This window comes from Bos javanicus, chromosome 13 (assembly GCF_032452875.1).
Source record: "Bos javanicus breed banteng chromosome 13, ARS-OSU_banteng_1.0, whole genome shotgun sequence".
Lineage (NCBI taxonomy): Eukaryota > Metazoa > Chordata > Mammalia > Artiodactyla > Bovidae > Bos > Bos javanicus.
The window spans coordinates 43,557,589-43,568,611 of NC_083880.1; the positions used below are offsets into that span (position 1 = coordinate 43,557,589).

The 11,023-nt window shown below is 41.6% G+C and overlaps 1 protein-coding gene across 1 annotated transcript; it reads left to right on the forward strand.

Moving 5' to 3' along the window:
* Window positions 1–258: 258 nt before the first annotated feature.
* On the forward strand, window positions 259–9,182 carry LOC133259253 (prostaglandin F synthase 1-like). The gene is given in 4 exon segments (XM_061436501.1): window positions 259–4,478; window positions 5,679–5,806; window positions 8,285–8,452; window positions 8,753–9,182. Coding segments are annotated over 3 exon segments (447 nt in total). The 5' UTR covers window positions 259–4,478; window positions 5,679–5,722; the 3' UTR covers window positions 8,948–9,182.
* The last annotated feature ends 1,841 nt before the right edge of the window (window positions 9,183–11,023 follow it).

Consider the following 11,023-nt stretch of genomic DNA (forward strand, 5'->3'; position numbering starts at 1 on the left):
TTTTGTTCCTTGCCCCTGTACCATGTCCTTTCCCTGCTCTTTGTGGAAAACTTCAAAGAATAAGTTTAATCAGAGAATTGAGAAATGTAGACACAAAGGAAAAAGGTCAAAAGAGACTAAATAATAACCGTGTGGTCATTAAGCATAATCAAGGACCTTCAGCTCTTTCTCAAGGGCTAGAGATAATTTTATTATCTCTATTAGATATCTAATAGATATCTAATAGATATCTATTAGATAATAATAATATTGTGAACCATATCCTGTGAGCTGCCATATAGATCCTAGAACACCAGGTGGAGAAGTTAACCACATGATGACCAGAATATATCCATGACATAAGCTGACACACTTCTGAATAATGGCCTCAAGAAATGCAAACAAATGGGTCCTGGAACTGAAGACTAATGTACATAAAACAATCAAGATGACACGGGTCAGACCACTGATGACCAATTTGAAGATGACTGTCAGAGCTGACTGTGCTGTTTCTGCATATAGCACCACTATCACTTCTGTCTATAAGGGCTCTTGCCCCACTGGTTTCCAGTGGAGGGCGGTCGGGCTTTGGATCGATGTCTGCCACACCAACAGCTCAGTTGCTGGAATCTGAAATCAAACAAACTTTCCTTTCCACCAACCTGGCCTGATTATTGGATTTGAAACAATGAGCAGCTGCACCCCACCGACACACACACCGTTTTGGTAACAGTGGGACTGCTCCCTCCAGTAGAAGGGAAAACCACTAGGCCATTCTGGAATGACCTAAATGAAATTCTTTATGATTATACAGTGGAAATGATGAAAAGATTCAAGGGATTAGATCTGAAAGATTGAGTGCCATAGAGTGCCATAGAAAAGAACTAAGGGTGGAGGTTTGTAACATTATATAGGAGGGGGTAATCAAGACCATCTCAAGAAAAGAAATGCAACAAGGCAAAATGGTCATCTGAGGAGACCTTAAAATAGCTGAGAGAAGAGGAAAAGCAAAAGGCAAAGGAGAAAGGGAAAGATTTACCTATCTGAATGCAGAGTTCCAAGGAATGCTGGGAGAGGTAAGGAAGTCTTCTTAGATGATCAGTACAAGAAACAGAAGAAAACAATATAATGAGAAACACTAGAGATCACTTCAAGAAAATTAGAGATACCAAAGGAATATTTCATGCAAAGATGAGGACAATAAAGGACAGAAAGGTATGACCTAAGATAAGCAGAAGAGATTAGGAAAAAGTGGCAAGAATACAAAGAAGAACTATACAAAAAAAGGCCTTAGTGACAGGGATAACCATTATGGTGTGATCACTCACATAGAGCCAGACATCATGGAATGCAAAGTTAAGAGGGCTTTGCATGAACAAAACTAGTGGAGGTGATGGAATTCCAGCTGAGCTATTCAAATTCTAAAAGATGATGCTGTAAAAGTGCTGCACTCAGTAGCCCAGCAAATTTGGAAGACTCAGCAGTGGCCGCAGGACTGGAAGAGGTCAGTTTTCATTCCAATCCCAAAGAAGGGCAATGCCAAAGAATGTTCAAACTGCTGCACAATTGCACTCATTTCACATAGTAGCAAGGTAATGCTGAAAATCCTTGATGCTAGGCTTCAATGGTATGTGAACCAAGAACTTCCCGATATACAAGCTGGATTTAGAAAAGGCAGAGGAACCAGAGATCAAATTGCCAACATCCATTGGATCATAGAAAAAGCAAGAGAATTCCAGAAAAAACATCTACTTCTGTTTCATTGACTACACTAAAGCCTTTGACTCTGTGGATCACAGCAAACTGGGGAACATTCTTAAAGAGATGGAAATCCCAGACCACCTTACCTGGCTCCTGAGAAACCTGTATGCAGGCCAAGAAGCAACAGTTAGAACTGGACACGAAACAATGGATTCATTCCAAATTGGGAAAGTAGTCCATCAAAGCCATATATTGTCATCCTGCTTATTTGATTTATATGCAGAGTACATCATGTGGAACATTGGGCTCGATGAATCACAATGTGGGCTGAAGATTGCTGGGAGAAATATCAGTAACCTCAGATATGTAGATGACATCACCTTAATGGCAGAAAGCAAAGAGGAACTAAGGAGTCTCTTGATGGAGGTGAAAGAGGAGAGAGAAATAACTGGCTTAAATCTCAATATTTGAAAAATTAAGTTCATGGCATCTGGTTCCATCCCTTCACAGCAAATAGATGGGGAAAACTTGGAAACAGTGACAAAGTTTATTTTCTTGGCCTCCAAAATCACTGCAGATGGTGACTGCAGCCATGAAATTAAGATGCTTGCTCCTTGGAAGAAAAACTATGATAAATCTAGATAACCTGTTTAAGAACAGAGCCATTACTTTGTTGACAAAGTTCTGTAGAGTCAAAGCTATGGCATTTCCAGTAGTCATGTATGAATGTGAGAGTTGGACTGTAAAAAAGGCTGAGCCCTGAAGAACTGATGTTTTCAAACTTGGTTCTAGAGAAGACTCTTCAGAGTCCCTTGGACAGCCAGGAGATCAAACTGGTCAATCCTGAAGGAAATCAATCCTGTATATTCATTGGAAGGACTGATGCTGAAGCTGAAGTTCAATATTTAGCCTCTTGATGCTAAGTGCCAACCCATTGGAAAAGACCCCGATGCTGGGGAAGACTGAGGGCAAGAGGAGAAGGGGATGCCAGATGGTGAGATGGTTGGATGGCATCACAGACTCAGTGGACATGAATCTGAGCAAACTCTGGGAGATAGTGAAGGACAGAGAAGCCTGGTGTGTTGCAGTCCATGGGGTGGCAAAGAGTTGGACACAACTGAGAAACTGAACAGGAGAACTCTTCCATCTTCATCTTGTAGACTCTACCGAGATCTTCAGAGACAGACTATAGCATCTTAGAATCTTTTATCTAATGCTCCTATCTTCCCACCTTCTCTTTGACTACAACTCTCCCAGGTCACACATGTAAGGACTTTGTCATTATATTAGGGTTACCAGGGAAACCAAGAATATCTTGCATCTCAAGATTTTAATCACCTTTACAAGATTGTTCCCAAACCAGGTTCAGAATCATACCCCCTGCAGTGGAAGCACAGAGTCCTCACCACCGGACCACCAGGAAAGTCCCAGGTTAATGGAAAATTTTAGCCACAATTTCATCACACCTACATTTTCGACTCTCTTCTCCATCTCTTCTGCTTCTGGAACCCCTACACTGTGAATGTTAGTATGTTCTATTCCCTAGTTAATGTAGCATTCTTCTTATGATTCTGTATTCTGGTAAATTATTTTGGTAAATTATTAATCTCTGTCTCCATATCTGATCTTTTCATGTTTTGTTTTTTTCTTATTGTTTCATTTGACACAATGAAAATTTCATTCCTCTCTCTCCTCATTTTGCTTAGCTTCCTTCTTCTCTATGAAGTTAGGTAATAAAAGTTACCTGTTCTGGTTTGTAGGGGTGTCCTTGTGTGGACCTATCCCTGTGCAATCTGTGTGCCCAGAGGCTTTGGGGCAGAGCTGCAGCTGAGGAGGGCAAAGCCACCCCTTCCCAGGGCATGCTGGCAACTGTCACCTCGGAGGGGCAGGCTAGAGCCAGAGGCTCTCCTGTGCTCAGTGGCTGTCCCCACACTACTGGGCCAGGCGAGTCCCAAGATGCTGGAGCAGAACTCTGAGAGTTGGGTCCAGATTGGTTCCTCCTTGTAAGTGTGCACCCCCCATCCTCCACACTGGCACCTTTGCCCCAGAGGGTGGCAGAGCTGGAGGAAGGTGTGCAGGAGCAGCCCCTGGTGTGGGCAGCTGTGCATGTGGTGTAGCACTGGCACACCGTCAGAGCCCCAGACCCTGCTCCTAGGGCCTCTCTCTGAGGCCGCCCTGCCCCGTCCAGATGTGTGTGTGTTCCTATGTGTGTGCATTCAGATGGATCCTTGAAACAGGCAAATGCTCACTCTTGGTAGAGTTGTTCCTTGTCATAACTTTCACTAGTTAACTCGTCATGCTCCTAGTCCTGGGATCAGCCCAACAGGAAAGCTCAGGGTGGCTCATTTCACTTTTGAGTCAACAGCTTATCTGGTCGAGACTGGCTATCTGATTCTGGTGAATTTATGACTGTTTTTGAATGCACTATGTCCCCCAAAGCCACACCCCCATTCTATTCAGGGCCTTTTAATAAATGGTCTAGTCTATGTCTCCACCCTTATACCTTTGTCCTTGGCTCCATATGTATGTATATATACATATATATATATATATATACACACACACACACACAAACATATATATATATATATATATATTTCCCCTGCAGCTGCAATAGGCATTCCAGGAACTCTTCAGTTCAAGCTTAGAATTAAGTGGAACAGATACCAGTCTCCAGGCAGCCCCCAAGTTGGTTGGAACCTCGCACATAAGGTTTCCTCTGATCACTCTGGTTTGAGGGAGGCAACTGGAAGCTGATCAAGACTGCAGTGCTCCAGGCAGGAGGAGGGTACAGGCAAGTAATACATGATGAAATTTCCTTCTACTCTGTTCTGGATTTTTCCTAATTGCCTGTTCACTTTGTTGCTGTCAGTCTTTGTTTGACTGTTTTCCAGAACTTCTACGAGGTTTTAAAATTAATTTCTCTTTCTTTTCTTATCTTTCCATGGGAGAATTCAGTCCTCCCATCTCACCAGTTTGCTGACATCACTGAACATGTTAAATTTTATTTATCTTCACTACATTTTTGTGTATCAGTGCATCACAACTTCTGTTTTCTTTCCAAATTTTTGGTATTTTAATTTGTTTATAGTTTTTCCTTTTATGAATAATGTGGAACAGTAAATTATGTAAAATGTGTACCAGTTATATTATGAGACTACTCTTTTTAAAAAAGTTAATTTACTTATTTTAATTGGAGGTTAATTACTTTACAATATTGTGGTGGCTTGTATGTGTCCCCTTGTCCCGAACTGCTGTTCCACCTCCTTCCCTATCCCATCCCTCTGGGTTGTCCCAGTGCACCAGCTTTGAGTGCCCCATTTCACACATCGAACTTGGACTGGTCATCTATTTCATGTACAGTAACATACATGTTTCAATGCTAATCTACAAGAGTACTCTTAAAGTTACATAACTAAGTACAATGTATAAACACTCAAGAGTCTCTTTGCACAGTTCATATGGTATCCTAAGGCTATTAATAATCTCCAATAAGTATTTTGCCAAATGTCTGGTTTCTGTATACTGTTCTGGATTTCACCAGTCAGGTCTATAAAGCATAATAATTTTCCTGGTGGGAAATATAAAGAGACAAATTTATTTTCATTTGAGGTTTTGATTCTTTATTAAAGGGTAACATTTTAAAAAATGCTATTAAACACTTTCAGATTGTGTGATTTGTGTATGTGTGTCTGTTTGTACTGTAAGATAGCTTTTTCAATTGATGTTTGATTGACATGGTGGTCATAATAGGAAAACAAAAAAGATTGTTGTTGGAAGTTTCTAGTCTAACTAATGGTCAATAATTGCCCACCCAATTTCATCAGTATATAATACTTGAGGTTATGCTAATAAAAAAAAATCAAACAAGTTGACTGTCTTCAAGCCTCTCCTTATTCCACGGACACTACTTTAATCACACTTCTCCTACAATATATCTGCTAATGTTGGACAGTGCAGCTAGGGTGTGAACTTCCTGTTATTTATAACCTGTGAAGGAAGAAGAAAATATCAATCTGCTTACTCAGAGGAGAAACAGGCAATGGATCCCAAAGGCCAGAAGGTGAAGCTTAATGATGGCCACTTTATTCCTGTCCTGGGATTTGGAACCTATGCACCTCCAGAGGTAACAGTAGTGGTTGTGGGTTGAGATATAAAGAGTAAGTGAATGTAATATGAGCAGAAGGGACTTGGGTTGTCAAGCACTGAGTTCCTGGGTGACTCTGGGAGGGTCACGTGGTTCCACCAACCAGGCTAGAACCATGCCCTGTGAAAGGGGAGATAGCATCCTGTCTCCACTCTGCATCAGGGTCTGAGGTTGTGCTCACCTGCAGATTACTCTGGGTTCCCCCCCAGTTTCCATCTCTTTCCCAGCTTGGCAAAAGAGGAGACTCGGCTGTCAAGAAAATTGTCAGCTGCTTTGCTTTGAAGGTGATTGCAACAGTGAGGGTTATCTGTACATTTAATTATTTCCAGAATTCTTTCCTCCTTCCAAAAAGTCATGACACAGAGAAATATTTGAAGTGGGAGGTCCTATAGATGAGGTGAATGAAAAATAATGGGAATGAATTGTTTTTCTACTGTGGTGTGCCTGCTAGATGGCAGGCAAAAAAAATTCCAACTGTGTTTTGCCTCATATTTCTGTTTTTGCTTGGAAACTTATTATTAGGGAAAATATAATCTCATTTGAAGGGAAAAGGTACTCTCTTACAGGCCAGGTTTTGTAATGTTTTCTTGGGCTTCCCTGGGTAGTTCAAATCGTAAAGAATCTGCCTGCAGTGTGGGAGATCTGGATTTGATCCTTGGGTCAGGAAGATCCCCTGGAGAAGGAAATGGCAACCCACTCCAATGTTCTTGCCTGGAGAATCCCATAGACAGAGGAGCCTGATGAGCTATAGTCCATGGGGTCACAAAGAGTTGGACACGATTGAGCGAATTTCACTTTCAATGTTTTTTTTTTTTTTTTTTTTATTAAAGTACGGTTTGCAGCACTCAGGCATAAGATGGGCTGGTAAGTCTCTAGTCTGGAAGGGAGAAAGTTTGCTGTCTATCTTGTCTTTAGGGTAGACATGAAAAGAGATTGGTCCTTAAACCTTGAGTCTCATTATTCTAATTCATAAAATGGAAAAACATATTCAGAGACATTTTGTAGATAGAAGACAGGATTTTTATACTTTGTAGAGCAAAGTGGGGTGAGGGGAATGAAGGGGCCAGGATGTTACTGAAGCTCACTGGCTCATTCCTTGGTGGTGGTGGTGGTTTAGTCGCTCAGTTGTTCTGACTTGTGTGATCCCATGGACTGTAGCCTGCCAGGCTGCTCTGTCCATGGGATTCTCCAGGCAAGAATGGAGATGACACCACCCTAATTTCAGAAAGGGAAGAGGAACTAGAAAGCCTCTTGATGAAGGTCAAAGAGGGAGTGAAGAAGCTGGCATAAAACTCAGCATTAAAAATACTAAGATGATGGCATTCAGTCCCATCACATCATGGCAAATACATGAGGGAAAAATGGAAACAGTGGCACACTTTATTTTCTTGGACTCCAAAATCATTGTGGGTGGTGACTATAGCCAGGAATTTAAAAGATGCTTGCTCCTTGGAAGAAAAGCTATGAGAAGCCTAGACAGTGTATTAAAAAGCAGAGACATTACTTTGATGACAAAGGGCCATATAGTCAAAGCTATGGTTTTCCAGTAGTTATGAACAGATGTGAGAGTTGGATCATAAAGAAGTCTGAGTGCAAAGAATTGATGCTTTTGAACTGTGGTGTTGGAGAGGACTTTTGAGAGTACCTTGGACAGCAAGGAGATAGACAAAACCTGTCAATCCTAAAGGAAATCAACCCTGAGTATTCCTTGGAAGGACTGATGCTGAAGTTGAAGCTCCAATATTTTGGTCACATGATGCTAAGAGCCAACCTATTGGAAAAGACCCTGATTCTGGGAAAGATTGAGGGCAGGAGGAGAAGGAGACAATAGAGGATGAGATGGTTGGATGGCATTATTGACACAATGGACATGAGTTTGAGCAAACTGCAGGAGATAATGAAAAACAGGGAAACCTGGAGTGCTGCAGCCCGTGGGGTCAGAAAGAGTTGAACAGGACTGAGCAACCAAACAGAAACAACAACTTATATGAGAACATCACTTTGTACACCTTGATTGCATACAGTTTTTATGTGGTGTATTGTTTGTGGCCTCACTGGTAGACAGAGGTCTTAGAAGCTTTTACTTTGTTTCTTGATGCTTTTACCAGGCACCTTACACCTTTGTTCATTTATCTTCAAACATCTCACTATATAAATAATATCCATGACTACAACTTTATGCTGAATTCTTTGGGTTCTTCCAGAAAATCAATGAACCTGCATGTGGTCTTGAGGTCTCTGATGCCAACAGTCAACCATTGATTGCCTCATGTTGAAGGGTTCCTGTGTGTCCACTTAACCACTGACCAGGAATGTTCAGGGAAATCGTCAAGCATTCATCACCACACATACAGAACTAACCAAAGGCACAAAGAAACGTTTATGTTGGGAAGGTGAAAGCTTGTGTCTAGCAATCTCTTATGTGATATTCAGCTTCTATCTTTGTTGCTTATGTAGGTTGCTAAGAGGGAAGCTCTGGAATTCACACCATTTGCTATAGAGGTTGGATTCTACCATATTGACTGCGATCATGTGTACCAAAATGAAGAGCAGATAGGCCAGGCCATTCAAAGTAAGGTTGCAGATGGTACTGTGAAGAGAGAAGACATATTCTGCACTTCAAAGGTACTGTGTGCGTTGTGTGTGTGCACATGTGTGCAAGTGATTGTGCCCAGGTGAAAATTATATAATAGGATCATTTGTTCAGTGAAGAGTTGTTTGGTGAACTATGCTTATTGGTATATTCCTAAAGTATTAGCATTTCCTGGTGGTTCAGTGCTTAAGACGTGGTGCTTTACTGTCATAAGCTGGGATTCCATCCTTGGTAGGGGAAGTAATATCCCATAAGCCACATGATATGTCCCCCCCAAAAAAAAAATTAACTGAAGTTTTATTATTACAAATTTTATTTTTTAACCTCTGAAGCTTTGGTGCTCATCCTTTTGACCAGAGTTGGTCTGACCAGCCTTGGAAAAGTCACTGAAAAATCTTCAACTGGACTATGTCGATCTCTATATTATGCATTATCCACTGGCTCTGAAGGCTGGAAATTTGTGTGATCACATCAATGTTATATCTTGTGTTAGAATGTTCATCAACTTGCATGGATGGTTGAAGTAAGATTTGTCTAGTAGGTTGAAGGGATGATTACACTAGAGTAGAATCCCCCAAGTAATCATTTGTGACCATCTTTTTTTTTTTTAATTTTATTTTATTTTTAAACTTTACAATATTGTATTAGTTTTGCCAAATATCGAAATGAATCCGCCACAGGTATACCTGTGTTCCCCATCCTGAACCCTCCTCCCTCCTCCCTCCCCATACCCTCCCTCTGGGTCGTCCCAGTGCACCAGCCCCAAGCATCCAGTATCGTGCATCGAACCTGGACTGGCGACTCGTTTCATACATGATATTATACATGTTTCAATGCCATTCTCCCAAATCTCCCCACCTTCTCCCTCTCCCACAGATTGATCATCTTTTTACTGAGATTCTTTGAATTCCTTACACGCCTCCCAGAAAAAGGAGTTAAATAATCTGAGAGTCTATGCTTGAAAACTTTCAGAAATAGAAATAAGCCAGTTCTGCACCCAGTCCTGGTTATAACTCCTGAGTCTCTGGGAATTTCGTGAACCAAGAGTTTGGTGCAGCTGTGGTGAGCATGACACTGCCTTACATTGAACATGATGAGTCTATCTTGCCTTTCACCCTTTCTAGGTGAGCAGATTTGGTGGTGCTCCCTCTGTGTGGGTCTAAGCCTCATACCTTTACAGGGACTTGGGAGACCTTGCCTACACTCTCTCCTGTCTTCAGATGAGGTCTGTAGCCTGCACTTAGCCTTTAAGAAAGGTTTACTTAGAACAACCGATTTCATGTCACAGAACTCAAGCCATCTGATGCAAAACAGTTTCATGGACTATGTAGATGGCAAGTTCCAGCCACAGACAGAATTGAGGGTTGCAGTACTCTTCAGAAATGTCTCCTTTTTCCTATTCCTTCTCAGGGTACTACTCATGGTTTGCTTTATTTTTACTGAACATTTTCCATTAGTGGCAAATATGGCCTTGGGGCAGCTCAAGGCTCATGGTTATGAATATTTGAGAGCATGGCTGGATCTTCCACATTCCATATCAACCTAAGGAGAAACTTGCTGGTTCATATGCCTTCCCTAGGGCACTTGATGCTCAGAGATAAAAGGAAGTCTGATTATCTAGCCCAGGTCAAGATTGCAATTTTTATTCTAGAAATAAAGCCATGTAACTTATTGTCATTCCCAGCTCACAGTAGCACTTCTAAAGAGGCAAGTGCAAGAAGGGACAAAATTCACAGAAGTCACTGGAAGTCCATTTTAGAAAGTAGAAAATTTGTACTTATTGCAACATATATTTAGTATAAAAGAGTAGAGTAACCCTCCCTCCTGAAGACATTGCTTACATAGACAAAATCACTTTGCAAATATTAGTATCTAGAAAGTTGTAAATATACCTCATGGAGGTTTAATTCTTGGGAGCTTGGCTAAATATGGAGAAATTATTTTGTGCTATCTCTAAAATGACTGCTTCCATCCCAGCCAGGGGAGGACATTTTGCAAACAGATGAAAATGGAAAACTAGTATTCGACTCAGTGGATTTCTGTCACACATGGGAGGTGAGTATGGGAAGGAGAGAGACCAGAGGAGGAGCCAGGAGAGTGGGGACCTCTTTCATTTCTTTCACCTGTGAGAATGGGCTGTGGACCATCAGACCCAGCAGTTCATAAAGTCTAAGGGCTGTGAGGCTGGGTTGTGGGGAGGAGACCATTGCTGAAATGTTCCAGAGAGGAAAGGAGGAGGAGATGTATGGGACAGTGCAGACAGGAATCTCTTTCCTTCCATGTGATATGTCTTCTCCAGGGTTCAAAGAGGAGATGATAATTCTTTTTGCATAATGTCTTCCCCTCTTTTCTTCTTGATAATCAATGTTAATTCTTGATGGATGACACTTTTTACAGATTTTTTTCCCAGCTTTTATTCTTGTTCTATTGCCCATTCCAAGTGACTGTTCACCACCCCTCCCTTCCAGGCACTGGAGAAGTGTAAGGATGCAGAGCTGACCAAGTCCATTGGGGTGTTCAACTGCAACCACAAGCAGCTGGAGAAGATCTTGAACAAGCCGGGGCTCAAGTACAAGTCCGTCTGCAACCAGGTGAGCAGCTTG